The sequence below is a fragment of the Aegilops tauschii genome, chromosome 7 (genome assembly GCF_002575655.3).
Source record: "Aegilops tauschii subsp. strangulata cultivar AL8/78 chromosome 7, Aet v6.0, whole genome shotgun sequence".
NCBI lineage: Eukaryota > Viridiplantae > Streptophyta > Magnoliopsida > Poales > Poaceae > Aegilops > Aegilops tauschii.
In genome coordinates, this window is record NC_053041.3 from 3,333,680 (window position 1) to 3,348,947 (window position 15,268).

The 15,268-nt window shown below is 46.6% G+C and overlaps 1 protein-coding gene across 1 annotated transcript; it reads left to right on the forward strand.

Moving 5' to 3' along the window:
* Positions 1-3,523: 3,523 nt before the first annotated feature.
* On the forward strand, positions 3,524-7,240 carry LOC109787204 (uncharacterized). The gene is made up of 3 exons (XM_020345758.4): positions 3,524-6,254; positions 6,424-6,515; positions 6,624-7,240. The coding sequence occupies exon 1, from the start codon at positions 3,592-3,594 to the stop codon at positions 5,359-5,361; it is 1,770 nt and encodes a 589-aa protein (XP_020201347.3). The 5' UTR covers positions 3,524-3,591; the 3' UTR covers positions 5,362-6,254; positions 6,424-6,515; positions 6,624-7,240.
* Positions 7,241-15,268: the final 8,028 nt, after the last annotated feature.

The following is a 15,268-nucleotide window of genomic DNA, read 5'->3' on the forward strand; positions in this document are numbered from 1 at the left end:
TCTGTCAGACGTCTCCGTTTGGGCCCTTGTAGCCATTACAAAATGATCCACCCTTCAGCTATTGCGTGTCACTTGCGGGCTGCAACAAGATCCATTGGTTGCTTATCAACAAGAATATGATGGCTTAAATTAAGCACCATTAGAAATAATACATGTATCTTTGTTTTTCTGTGTGCGTGGAACAATTAGATTATAGCTAGCCCCCGCAATAAATAAATAACTAGATTCTAGCTAGAAAATATGCCACATACAAATGATTCTAGCAGTGCAAATTTTTTTTTACTGGCTCAGTTTCTGGTTTCAGAAGCAAGAGCAGAGACCGGAAAGAACAATAAAGACAGACCTTAAATTGTAATATTAGCCTTTTTGGTCTACTAGTGATATGATTCACATCAGGCTAGAAAGACAAGCTACTACTCCCTCTGTCCCACAATATAAGATTTTTTTCTAGCTATGTTAGCTTGAAAAACGATCTTATATTATGGGATGGAGGAAGTATCAATGTGATGAAATATGAAGCATTGTTTGTCTATGAACACTCGACGTCCTCGCCGAGGCGTCGGCACTTGTCAGAGATGAAAAGCTTGCCCTTGGGCACAGTTTCTCCATGGACCCATCTGGTGGCCCGTCGACCGGGCGCACTTGATCTCGTAAAGTTTTGGCCACAAATTTTCTGGTCACTGTGAGCAGAGCCAAAGGGTTAACCAGAGAAGAACCTCAAAGGCTTGGAATCATGGGATGAAAGCAGTTAACTGCGGAAGTGCAAAAAAACTCACGAGACAGTCTGTGGTTATATAGATTTAGTGTCATCTCACTTCCGACACTGGATATGGGTTACGTTTTGTGTGTATGTCTGTGTGTTGCAATGCAACTAGACAATGATCCATCATAGGCTGTTCACCCTGTTTCCAGAGTTCCACAATTGCTTCCTCCAAATTTGAAAGGACACAAGGTTCGGTTACTATTTCAAATGCAAACACCGCACACAAAACATAACTATTTTACGAAGAAACTTGTGGGTAAGAAAACGGAAAAAGAACATCAGCAGTGATTTCTAGTAGGTAGACACCTTAGCTCCTGAAGAAAGATCCAGCTCACCACCTGGCTATCTTGATGAGAAACTCTAGCTATGCAATATGTCTACACATCATAGCTTTGAATACTGAAAGTTTGCAGTTCACCATATTCTAGCATATTCGTAGGCAGTTTAATATTCTAGCTTACCTGCCGGAGATCCATTGATCATGATGATGATGATGGTGTTATTAATTATTTCTGTCTTCTGAGACCAAGGCGTGGATTGCACACTCCATACTCCAGCGACTTCACCTTTCTGGACCTCAACTCAGACTCTGGCTACCAGAGAGAAGTGAAGGCGGAAGACAGTGGACAAAGATGGAAAATCAAGCATCTGCTTTGCTCTGTTTGCCTGTCATCGTTGTTGCCATGCATGTAGCTAGCTTTCCTCTGCTATGCTCTGTTTTCTGAACTCTAAATACTTGCATGTAGCTTCCTCTGCTTTTGCTCTGTTTTCTGAAGTCTTGTATATTTGGTTGTAGCTTCAGGTCCGTTTTAGGCGTCGGGTCGACTCCATTCGGGGCCTGAAAATCATCCGCCTTCCGACCACACGACGGGCGGATGCTGCCACCTCACGTTCAAGGCGGCTGCTGTCTATCCCCCCTTTCATTTTACGAAGGAATACACACTAGACTGTATGATATTTAAATTTTGCAAACGGCCTCGGATTGAGATGATTCAAACGGCAAAACCATTCGACCCGACGAGGGGAAGAATTTTTATGTTAAACACATTTCCATTTGAGGGAGTTTTGAAGACGTTATCAACTTAACATACAAGCCAAAATGTGGCGTCGATAGGGTCCGCATTGAAGATCCCTTACATGCTCGTGTATGTTTGCCTGCCATGTGCATGCTGCAACTGCTGGTCTGATATTGCTATTTGGTCCAACCAAAAGATGATGTTATTTGTGTCCCTTAACTTTCATATGCCAGAAACTATGCTGCTCTCTCTTTGTTGTTGCAGGACTTTCAGCTTACTGATGCTCCAGACGAGCGGTTCTTGATCCATGGTACGAGCTACTCCTCCAGGAAGGCGTATCAACTGCTCCTTCATGAAGACATGGAGGACGACCATGCTGCTCTCATATGGCGGTCCAGAGCCCCCCACAAGCTCAAACTATTTGCTTGGTTGCTTTTCCGTGGACGGCTGAACACCAAGTGCAACTTGTTTCACAAAACAATCGTCCCCGACGCCTCCTGCCCACGCTGTGGCGGCCCATCTGAAGATACTGCCCACCCCGTTCCTCCTCTGCCCTCACGCAGTTTGGACCTGGGAACGGCTGGGCCTCTCCCCGACGGCAAGATTCCAGGACCTGTGGCTACTCCCGCCTCCCGGTAACCTGAACGGTCGAGTATGGCCTGAAGTGCTGCTCATGATACTATCAAAAATCTGGGACTCCTGAAATGCTGCTGCCTTCCGCAACGAGTCGCACTCTGCTCTCCTTGAAAGAATGGATGAAGCGTATACCTCTGGCAGGGACGCGTTGCATGTTATATAGGCAAAGAGGTTTACAAGATCTTGGTAGTTCGGTTGTGTTGGATTGATCCTCAAGAAAGGCTTTACAGAGAGATGAGGATAAATCCTAACAACCACAACTACCTGATTACAACACGCACGCAACACGCTAACCCACCGGGCGTATATACGGTTTATAATCATACCGTATATACATGTTACAATATATTCTAACACTCCTGACAGTGAGAAACATTTGTAATGACCTCGAGGTCTGTAATAACCGTTTTCGAGACCCGGTTGACAAGGCAGCTGCCAACTCTTGGCTGCTGTTCCTTACCTCACGGCTTGCCGTGACCTTGTAATCTCCCATGGCCCTTTCTGGCCCTTGAGTAATATACATACAGGTGGGGATCCTCTCCCCACGGTGATTCATAAAAAAAATGTTACAGTAGAATATTCCAGCAAGGCAATTACCATTCGTTGAAATAACTTAGATCGGACACCTAGCTGCAGACTGTACCAGAGGCGTCACCATTGGCTAGCAGTGGCTGGTGAAAAGGACAATGTCAATCAGCATCAACATGGCAAATGACCGATGATCACCAAAGTCATGCAGAGATTTCCAGGGAGAATGTCGACCATATCTTGGTGAGCAATGGCTGTCACCATCATTTCAAATAGGTTGGTCTGTATAATAGTTATAGATTGCCGTGTGGGACTGGGACATGCAACACAGCTATAAGTAGTGGAATCTACAGCTATCATATTAGTACAATGCCGTGGGATGCATGCAACACAGCCATCCGCAGATCGGTATGCACGAATGACTTGACCGTAACTCTCATGCAATACTCTCCATCAAGCATTCATGGCAGGCGTAACTCATAGCGTCTAGACTTGTGCATGTGACCACGGTTGTTCAATTATTCTATTATTTGACATGTAGTACTCGGTTAACATATGCATAGAGGCCGGTGTGCTCTGCGCTCGACTATTTAATGGGCTACCATTGCCTCTCAGAGCCACAACCAATTACAGCCTACCTAGCTAGCCATGGAGATGCAGCCACCACCCAAGATGCCTGCCCCCCTCACCATGACCATGCTCATGATGATGATGATGATGATGATGATGATGGCCACCTCCGTCGCACTTGCTTCGGACACAGTGGTGCTCGGAGGACAAGCAGCAGCGCTCCTCGGCTGGAAAGCCAGCCTCGACAACAAAAGCCAAAGGGCACTGCACTCTTGGGGCAACACGTCGATGCCTTGCAACTGGCGCGGCATCAGTTGTGGTACTGTCATGCATTGGGGCCAGCACCAGCCCATGATCAATAGCATCTCTCTGCGGGGGATGCGGCTGAGAGGGGCACTGGAGTCCCTCAACTTCTCGGCCTTGAGGACCTTGACACGCCTCGACCTCTCACACAACCTCCTCGCTGGGAGCATTCCTCCTAGTATCGAGGTCCTTGGCGAGCTCCATGCTCTCCTTCTACAAGGCAACCAGATAAGTGGTTCAATCCCACTAGGTCTAGGAAATCTCACAAAATTGCATTCCTTAATGCTTCACGAAAATGAACTCTCCGGTGAAATACCAAGCCTGATAGGCAACATGAGTAGTCTTGTCACCCTCAACTTGTCAAGCAATCACTTGATTGGTCATATCCCTTGTGAAATAGGACACATGAAGCACTTAGTTGCATTAGATTTGTCAAGTAATAATCTTTTCGGTAAAATACCAAGCAGCATAGGTGGTTTGACCGAACTCACTAGCTTGTATCTTTACTGTAACCAACTTTCTGGACAAATTCCACGAGAACTAGGTTATCTTCTAAACTTAAAGGACCTGCAACTTGGCATCAACACACTCTCAGGTTCCATTCCACGAAATTTTCATAATTTGACCAAGCTCACTGTGTTAAATCTACGGCTAAACAAACTTTCTGGGTTAATTCCACAAAAAATGGATTACCTTTCGAACTTACAGTACCTGAGTCTTAGTGAAAACATACTCTCGGGTTCCATCCCAAATAGCATAGGAAATTTGACAAAACTCACTATCTTATATCTTTACATGAACCAAATTTCTGGACACATCCCTCGAGAACTAGGTCGCCTTGTGAACTTAGAGGATTTGGATCTTCGCGGTAACACCCTAACTGGTTCCATCCCAAATAGCATAGGAAATTTGGCAAAACTCACTATCTTATATCTTGACATGAACCAAATTTCTGGACACATCCCTCGAGAACTAGGCCGCCTTGCGAAATTAGAGGATTTGGATCTTGACGCTAACACCCTAACTGGTTCCATCCCAAATAGCATAGGAAATTTGACCAAACTCACAGCCTTGTACCTTCCCAGCAACCAACTTTCTGGACACATCCCTCGAGAACTAGGGTACCTGAAGAACTTAGTGGAGTTGATGCTTTACAACAACACATTAACAGGTTCCATCCCAAGTAGCATACGGAATTTGACAAAACTCACAAGTTTGTACCTTGATAATAACCAACTTTCGGGGCACATCCCTCGAGAACTACGTTATTTAGTCAACTTAGACCATTTGGAGCTTAGCTATAACACACTGACAGGTTCCATCGCAAAAAACCTAGGCAATCTCACAAAACTCAGTTACTTGTTACTTGACAATAACAAACTTTCCAACCACATTTCCCGAGAATTAGGTTATTTGGTCAACTTAGAGTCCTTGTCTCTTAGAAACAATTCACTAACAGGTCCCATCCCAAATAACCTTGGCAATCTGACAAAACTTTATAAATTGGACTTTGGCCAGAACCAACTTTCTGGGCCAATTCCATGAGAAATACTCTTAATAGATTTCATCACAAACAGCCTAGACTAGCTTGTACGGAGTAGTAGAATTATCTTTGTGGGAAAATTTCACAAGAAGTAGAAGGTGCACCGTCTCATCCACCCTTCGTGGTGCTGCTGCTCCTCTCCCTCACGGGACAGGACCAAACCCCTGCGCCAGCTCCGCTGCCGTGGTTCTGCTCCTGACTTCTGCTGCACAAGCTCCTCCTCATGGCGGCCGACTCCGCCGCCTCCTCCTGTGGGCTCATCCTCACCGCCGCCACGGCCCACACGCCCTCGCCGCCGGGTCAATCAACGCCGGCGCTCTCACCAGCGACTAGGCCACCGTCGCGGCGGCGCCCGCGCCGGCGGCCCACGCCATCGCCGCGGTCTTGGACTACCGCGCAACCCCTCTCGCCTGCGCCACCGACGTCGTCCGGCCCTTGCCATCGCCGCGGTCTTGGACTACCGCGCAACCCCTCTCGCCTGCGCCACCAACGTCGTCGCCGCGCTCTCCTGCAAGGACAGGGCCGACGTCGCCGCCGACCTCCGGAGGCTCCTACTAGAGTCCTCCAACCACGCAGCCGCCAGCGCCCCTACGGCGGTCTCGCTCTCCATGCCTGGATGTCGCCTGCGAAGCCAAGGAGGAAACTTTGATGCTGCTGGCTGCTCAAACGGGCGAGGTGGCCCTGATGCATGCCACTGGGCGTGCAGTCGATGTGCAACCCCAGCGCCGATCGGACACTGCTTATGTGTCAATTCTGCTTAGGGATAATGCTATGCTACTGACGGAAAGAGCGTTCTTCGCGTGGATTCTGCAGTGGTTACGGAATGGAAAGGGAACTCGATCGATAAAGTGAAGAAGGCTACCGAAAGCAGTGAATTAGACTAAAGGTTTCCAAGGTACTACTTATGAATTAATGAACCATTATATTGCGCACGGTGTTGTTACTTTACTTACTTAATATGTTGAGTAGATAGATTTCAGAAGCATCGATCTTGAATATATATAGCCAGTCAATTTTGTAGTGCCTTTTTCTGTCTGAATGTTTATCATTGTTGCTTCTGCTAGGGAATTAGCACCCTTATTTGAGTTGAGAGATACCCTTACGGGCAAATATATATGATGAAGACTCTAGGTTGGTCTACGACCTTGCTCATCAGGTACAGACCGTTTCTTTTTCCTTTTATAATTGAAAAGTTATGGTTTTCTTTACGCTATTGTGATGGATGATCTGCTCCCTCTAATGCTACTGAGCTACTCTGGCGCAGGAAGGCAACGCCAGTACTGTGGCGCCCAAGGAAGAAGCGGCCCAGTCGCCGCTACGACCCTGCCACCTGGGAGACATGAAGGAGAGCAGGCTCTGCTTATCAGAGAGCCTAAAGCGTAGTGTGGGTGTTGTGTGTTTTATTCAGACTACTGTACCTCCCTTCTCCTCACCTTCTCCCCTGATCCTCTTATATCACCTCTAGAACTCGAATTCCAGCGAGTAACTGAGGACTACTGAACGAGGCACATAACATCACCGCCAAGACGAAAACGTTGTTGAAGAAATCTTCCAGGGTCTGTGTCATAAGAAGGGAGGCCTCAGCGATGGTTTTAACGTGGACGCCTGCATGAAATCATATGGTGAACATAATAGATGCCAACAGTACGACCTGCACAACTGAAATTTGTCGCCCTGAGAACTGAGAATGGAAGACTTGTGTACCAGAATGGATCTTAGCCTCCAGGGTTTTCTCTTTGGCCTTGTCCAATACACTCGCGTTGACCTGTGTTGTTTCATTGTAAGGCAAGAAATGTTGAGGCAGTGGCAGCCGATACTACTCTGCTGGTGATGGGCAAGCCTGGTTCATGACTCAAGCTGCACTCTGAGTTTTTTCTTTTTTGTCACTCAGTTGTGATGACAGGGTGCGTGTCTATGTAAAAACACCCAATTCCTCCCAAGCAGACTCGATTTGCTTTCCACGTGTAATTCGAGCTGGCATCAAGTACCACTCGACAATCTTTGGAAAACCCTTGGTTCTTGAAAATGCTTCCACCTGCAAGGGTCCGCCTTGCAGACCATCACCAAAAAAACTCAGGACGCTTCAATAAATTTCAGCAAAGGTGCTAAGCACATAAAACTTGAACGCGGAGATTACATGGTATAATATGGCACTCCAGGTTGTAAATGCGCAATGTTGCATCACATAACAGGTGCATCAGAACCGTGCCTTGTAATCCTCCCTTCCCAATGAACATATCTGCCTTTACATTACTAAACCGAACATTTGGACGGAAGTAATGCAGATATCAGAGGAAATTACCTTTCATAAGAGATTACCTTGTAGTTTGATGTGACAGTTTCAGTTTCTCATAACTCAACAGCCTGCACACCGAAGAGTACTTTAATACTCCCTCCGTTCACTTTTGTAAGACGTTTTAGACATTTAAGACAACACCTAAAACAGTTCAATTTCAGCTGTCTAAAACGTCTTACAAAAGTGAACAGAGGGAGTAAGAGATTTTGATTCACTGTAGGGGCCACACCACATCTTAAGCTGCCTAAGTGGAAAGAACTGTAACGGCTTACGTGTCATTGCCAATGCGTGTGGGGCCTCCACATTCATCTCTCCGGCCGCCACTAATGCTCCTCTCCCCACCCCCGCTTACTGCGAAAGGAAATCGCGGTCGCTGAAGCCCCGCGGGAGAAGGTGGGCGGAGAAGAGCGGGAAGGCGGATCCGAGCGAAGGGATAAGGAAGAAGATTTGAGCGGTGTGGAGGTTCGTCGCTGGCGGCGTAGAGCCTGGGGATCGGTTGGTGCAGAATATGCAAGTTGTCATTAGCATTGTGCTTCCGGTCCCTGCCTCCTTTGCGCTGCACTTAAATTGAAAAAGAGCTTGTGTACTTATGTATGTATTGTATTGAACTTGATGCATTTGTTATCACTTTTTTTCTAGAATACGCACGAGTACATGCACTATGCATCCAGAAATCCAGAAATAAGAATGACAGGAGCTCCCGAGCCTCCTCAGAGCTCAGACGAATCCGGCCGTTCGCTGCATTCGCTTGATGGATTTCCGGCCGCCGGATCTCGCTTTGGGAAGATATGGGCCGTAGGATCGAAGTGAAAACACTACTGCAATGAATAGTCTGCTCTCCACCGAAAAGATCTCGTGCCACCGCCGTAATTCCCATACCCCGCCGAGGGCATTTTTGGAAATTCTCCACAAGGTATAAAAGCCCAACGCTCCCCAATCGGCTTCCTCTCCTCTTCACGTGGGGGAGAGCTGCCGCCGCCGCCGGCGCCGTCCCCGCACCCCCTTGCCGTGGTGCGCCCTCTCTCCATCACCACCGGCCCCAACCTTCTCTCAATCCCCTCACCTTCTCTCCTGTGTGGATTCGCCCCTCACCGGATCGAATCCTCCGAGCCGGCAGTCTGCAGGGCCGGGCGGGAGCGGCATGTCCCCGTCGGCGTGTCGGCGGTGACGGCCCCGCGGATCTAGGCTGACCCCCAACGGCGCTGGCGCTGTGTCGAGCTGGGGCGCACTTCTGCTCGAGGGACAGCGTGGTTTAGCGATGACGAGATGCCCGTCCATCTCCTCCTCGTCGACCAAATCGTCCAGGATTCCTCATCCACCGCCGCGCCCAAGGTGAGCATGGATCCTGCCTCCAGAACATTCTTCGAATTCGCGTCCATTATGGGTTCCTGCTCGTGCGCCTCACCGATTCCCGACGCCCCCCGCAATGAATTCTCTTCCTCGTGGTTCGTGGGTTCAAGTTCCGCAGACGATTGGTTTGCTATCTTGTGTGATTGCAAGTTTTCGTATAGATAGCTTGGTACAGACTAGAGCATGGCTGACTGGCATCATACAGATTCATAAATTTGTTGCTTTGTTCTGGATAGTTAGGTGTATATGTTACCATTGGCTAGAGAGACTCATTCATAGGAAACGGTCTAGAACCTCTCATGGATAATCCTTAGTTGCCTTGCTGAGGTTCAGTGTGGACTGTGGAGGCTGCGTAGTGAGTTATGGGCTAAGCGTTGCCAAGCAGGATGGTACCTCGAGCTTGACATACCAAAGTTGCAGTTTTTTAATATGCAGCGACACATGGGCGGGCTATAAGGGTAGTTAGATTGATCTTTAAGCATAGACATTTTTATCAAAGATGATTCTGTTGAGAAAGTAAAATAATTGTGTTGTTATATTATGATCTCCAGTGTAAGATCAAAACAAGAAAACACATGTTTTACTTTTTCAGTAATGTAACTTCTAATTATTTTTTACACGACTCCTGTTGGGGGTTTGGTTGTAGTTTCAGTGCGCCATCTACTCGGCTCCTACTCCAATGTTGCTGAGTTCAGGTCACAACATTGTGATCTCCTTTTTCTTCGAGAAGAATCCATCCAATGCTCTGATCTAGAAAAGGCAACAAAAGTAGTTTCATTCGTCCATGGATGCTTGGTCCGGCCTCTCGAGAAAGGGCTATACTATATATGCTGCAATATGCACTTGCCGCCCTATACGAATTCAAGGTCAAATTTCTCCTCTCTACTCAAGTAATCTACCATGTTTTGTTTTAGCCTCTTCTGACTTTAATCAGTGTTATTTTTCTGCTCTCCAGCAATGAGCACTCTGATTATTCCGTTTGTACACAATTGCCTTTGCTTTCTCAACCATGGGTACAATTTCTCTCATCTTTTCTGGAGATCCCACACTATTCCTTCGGAGCAGGAAGTGCACTTTTGAAAGGTGTTAGCATGCTTCATAATTGCCTATGCACCTGGTACCTATATGATGTTAGCATCAGTTGCTCCTGTGACTGCCATGGGAGTCTCTCTCACCAGTTTACTCATAGTGTTCAATCCAATTTGGGAATTTAAAATCAAGGGTATTGTTCTGTTAGTGGCATTCTGCAAGAGAAAGGGGATATGGTACGGGGTAGTCATCATGGCAAACCCAATTGCAGCCTTATTGTCTGTGACATTCGTGTCCCTTATTCTACTTTTACTACTGGACTTGTCGTTGGTCTCGATGAGTCATCTGGTGGCAAAGTGGAACCACCAGCACAACCACCGACACCATTCATGTATGTACATTGTTCTATCTTCGTTTTAGTGCAGGCAATGTATCTACATGCAAAACATGAGACGGTGGGGTTTCATTCTGTATCCGCGATATTATGCACAATCATATATGTACATTGTTCTATCTATTCCTTTTAGTAAAGTTTATACCTTAGAAGGAAGTGGCATGTGGAATCAAAAGGAAGTGGCTTGAAGATAATATCATGTTTCTCTTTTCACCTAAAACAGTGCAGCATGTAACAAGTGCAGTTTTAATTTTAGTTTGGGTACTAATGCACTGACATGCATCTCTTATGTTTACTAATGCACTGATGTTCATCTCTTTTGCTATTTGCATTGCAAGATTTAATAAAAGTTATCTTTGGACGGTTCACATTTTAATAGAGAAACAACTAGAGTGACATTGTGGGTGCGTGGAGGTGGTTTCATCCTCATCGACGGTGGAGATGGTTTCCATTCCTGTTTTGGGCGACCAATGCATGCAGACTTTGTATAGAATATCTTGTCACCTGAAAGATATAGGCTGAGATGATCGTTTTATTTGCAGACAAGATCAAGGACTGGACCAACGCGGTCTTCGCACACGAACCAGTGTGGGCCAGTGGCACCGGTAAAGTAGCATCACCGGCTTAGGAAGTAAGTTCCTCTGTTTAGGTGTATTGATGTTTCTGAACTAGCAGGCACAATTCATCTCATGACCGCTGGCCTGTCGTCTTTACTTTTCCTGAAATTTGTGACCAAGTGGTTAAAGCCTGAAACTGAAGCTTGGTCTTTCTCAAAATTTACAATGGTGTAATTTTATGCTACAATCAAGCATTGGATAGAAAATAAGCATGTTATCAAGATAATATATCAGTTTTAGAAATACATATTGATCGACTATACCGGCGTTTCTTTTTACTGAATTTATTTTTGCTGTTTTTCTATCTATATCACTCATTTTGTTGACATGTTTATTCAAATGTGCCTAATGTTTCTTTGCTTTTCCTGGTTTCTCCAAACTAACAAATGATGTTCTCTGATAAATTAGGAGGCTGAAGGTGGTAGCTTGCTGAACTCTTATTTTGGAAAAAATCTGTAGCTGTTCACATAAACCTGAAGTATGCTCTGTTTTTCTCATATAAATGATAAACAACCATGGCACCGGCACCGGCAACCATGTGCTTCTTCTCCATGGAAATGGACATGGAGCTCCAAACCACAGAATGAGAATGCAAGGTCCCTCTTCTACCCCCCCCCCCTCCCCCTCTGCTTGATTGTTTTGATTTGGCCGCTCCCCTCCCTCCCTCACCCCCTGATGCACGCAGACACAAGCAAGGGAACACCATCGCTTCACTCCTCCGGGTCGCCGCTGCTCCAACCCTACTGGACGCCATGGAAGGTATCTCTCTGCTCCCTCTCCCTCTCATGCTATGCTCTTCTTGTGCACGCCCATCCAATTTTCTTACTGCAACTTTCGTGACTCCATTGTTGTATGAATCAATTGTTTGTCGTATGAATTTTTCTTACTGCAACTTTTAGGCAGATTTGTCGTATGAATTATTCAGAGAGAGAGAGGGGGGGGAGAGGGAGAGAGAGAGAGATTGATATGAAGTGATTGTTCATGATGTGAGGTATGACTGAATGTCTCCATTGTGTTTATATCATAGGTTATACCCTCCGCTTTATCATAGGGGTGTGTCCTGGTATAGTGAAAACAAATCCCTCCGCTTTATCCCGTTGTTAGTTTAAACAAGAGAATTCTGATTCAGATCCTATATTGCATAAATGTACTGTTAGTGTGATTTAACTTCTCCATTTTTTACATCAACCAAGAAAGCATGCTGACATTCTCAATAAGCTAATTCGATTAGCATGCAGTCTTAATGTGCTCTTCCTTCAAAGGAATATATAATTGATCTTCAAAATCTATAACACTGAATATTTATGCAGCTTACACTGTTCTTTGCTGAAAACTTGAGCTAGATCGATTAAAATTCCACCTATCTAGAAGCTATTTCAAACAGTCGTGTGCTCTTTCAATTGTTCTAGAGGAAAAATAAATCAATTGTTATGATCTGTATTACTTTTGTTTTTATTCAAAATGAACTCGACCATTTCGAACTGAACCCACATGCTTTGATTTAAGGATTCATTTTCGTTTCGGGTTAATTTGCTCCATATGTTTGGATTTTCGTGCTGAATTTTTTGATATATTATACGTTTTTTTCCGACATCGTATGCAAAAGTTATAGCCGTTTTACATTTTCCCTACACTTTTTGCAAAACATGTCCAAATTTAAGTTTTCAAATTTTCCTAACTAGTAGATGTAGTAATATAACTACCTCTCGAAGGATTTTATTTTTTGAAATTTTTATCATTTTCTTTTGATTTTTTCAAAACTGAAATGGCGATACACAGGGGGTAGAGTTTGAAAATTGCCCTATAGTCCCCGTTTGTGTCTGCAACCGAGACTATAGGTCAGACCCCTTTAGTACCGGTTCGTGGCCCTTTAGTACCGGTTTGTGACACGAACCGGTACTAAAGGTGATCGTGGGGCCCCGGCCTGACGCCAGCCTGCCGTCACCCCTTTAGTATCGGTTCGTGGCACGAACCGGTACTAAAGTTTCAACAAGAACCTGCATTAATGCATAGCCGTTCGAACCGGCACTAATGGTACCATTAATACCGGGCTAAAATCAAACCGGGACTAATGTGTCTCACATTAGATCTTTTTCTACCAGTGAAGGCAGACATGGCTGCCAACATCAGCAACGTGTGCTGCAGTTCACCGCTACGCTCCTCGTTCTAGACAGCCCGAGCCGAGCCATCCATCAGAGGAAGCCTAGCTCCCCAGTTCTGTAAAGCCTCAGCTAGCATCCCCGGGAGGATATTAGACGATCATCACATGCGAGGTGCCGGATCAGAAAGGGAGACCCATGCACGACCCGATCTGCCGTCTATTGTCCAGCCGCTGTTGCGCTCCCAAAATGCGGACATGGCTGCCAACATTGGGAATGTACACACTACACAGCAGCAGTTGCACGTTGGTTCGTCTCCGACCCTACGCTTAGACTCCCGCTGCCGCCATCGACCACACGGGCTTTGACAGGCATGGGTGAGCGGGTTGAGATTGGGGAGAGAGCGAAGGAAACCGGCTCGGTATTGCCTTCCGAGTCGCCTTGGACTAGATTCATTCTTATTAGATAGTCATGTCAAAATTTCATGCCTTCTTTTTTGTTCAAGAATAGTGCATTACATCAAAATGTCTAGCACATGAGAATGAAGAAGAAGCGACCCCCATGACAAGAGTCGGGATTCTTTCTCTCTGACATTTGCGACCATTGGTGATGGTCGCTTACCCTCCTCCTCTCGTGCATTATCAAGGTATATCACGAGAAGAAGAAAAGGAAGTGACCCCCACGACAACAGTCAGCATCCTTCCTTCAAGAGCAGACCGAAAGTTACTCAAGGAGCCCCGACAGTGACAGTCAACCCGTTACATATATCGAGTAATGACATAAAAAAAATGACATATGGTTTGCCGCAATGTCATTTAATTCTTGTTCTCGCAAATCATGGGCACTCGATATTTCCTACTTTATAGCACAAGTCATGTTGAAGGGCCTGAAATTTGCCGGAATGGAAATAAATCAACATCCCGGCAAAACATAGGCCACTCGGAGGCGTTCCCTGCAAAATGCATCCATGCATCTACTTTGTTGGCTTTTTTCAAAATGAAACAAAAGTGCAACAATCAAAAGACCTTCGATGCATCCGTCCATCCATCTACATATATATCAACTAAGATAGCACTTGGGCAAGCACATACACATTTTTAAAGGTCTATCAACTAAATATAGTAAACTACAAACTACAATATAGAAACTAAAATTTCTATTACTAAAATTTCTTTTCAGAAAACCTAAAATTCCCTACATTCAAATTACCTACATTCTATCATGTCTACATTCTACAAGAACAGAGAGAGAAGGGAGGGAGGGAGAAGGGAGGGAGGCAGGGGGAAGGGAGGGAGGAGGGACGCATGAGTGAGGGAGGAGAGAGAGAGAGAGGTAGGGGGAGCTACCTCGGTGGCGGTGGCGCGTGGACGACGGTGGCTGGCGGAGGCGGCGAGCGATGGGGGGTGACGGAGAGAGAGGAGAGAGTGAGCGAGGGAGAGGAAACGAACGGGCCAGCCAGGGTAGGGGATAAGGTGTGCTTAGCAGTAGCGCGGGTATGTGGCTCGGCGCTACTGCTAAGTTTGGCCCACCACCTGCCCACGTGCAGTTTCACCCAGCATGGGCCGTGGACCCAGCGCTATCACTACCGGACTCGCGGCCTATGCCTACGGCCCAGGGCCGTCGGCATAGGTCCTCTGCCGTCGGCATAGATCTATGCCTACGGCTGCTGTCGGCATAGGCCCGTCGGCGTAGATCACGTCAGCATAGTCTTGTCAAACCGTCGGCATAGGGGCCTATGCCGACGGCCGGGCGTCAGCCGTCGGCATAGTTTAGCCGTCGACATAGTTTAGCCGTCGGCAGTGTTTTTCGCCTGACGGCAACAGACGGTGCCGTCAAAAGCGTTGACGATTCACGGGAAGCCACGTGGCAGAGGTATGCCGACGGCTTGGCCGTCAGCATAGGTGGAAATCTATGCCGACGGCCGAGCCATCAGCATACCTCTGGCACGTGGCACTCCCTGGTTCCTCCTGGCGGCAGGGCTATGCCGACGGCTTTGCCGTAGGCATAGCCCTGCCACATGGCGCGCCCCTGGTGTCACGACAGCCATCTATGCCTACAGCATTGCCGTCGACATACTTGCTGACCAGAACCAAAAAAAAAAAGATTAGCCAACAAGGCTAGCTA

Coding starts and splice junctions, on each gene's coding strand:
- LOC109787204 (XM_020345758.4), top strand. CDS start 3,592: ATGGAGATGCAGCCACCACCCAAGATGCCTGCCCCCCTCACCATGACC.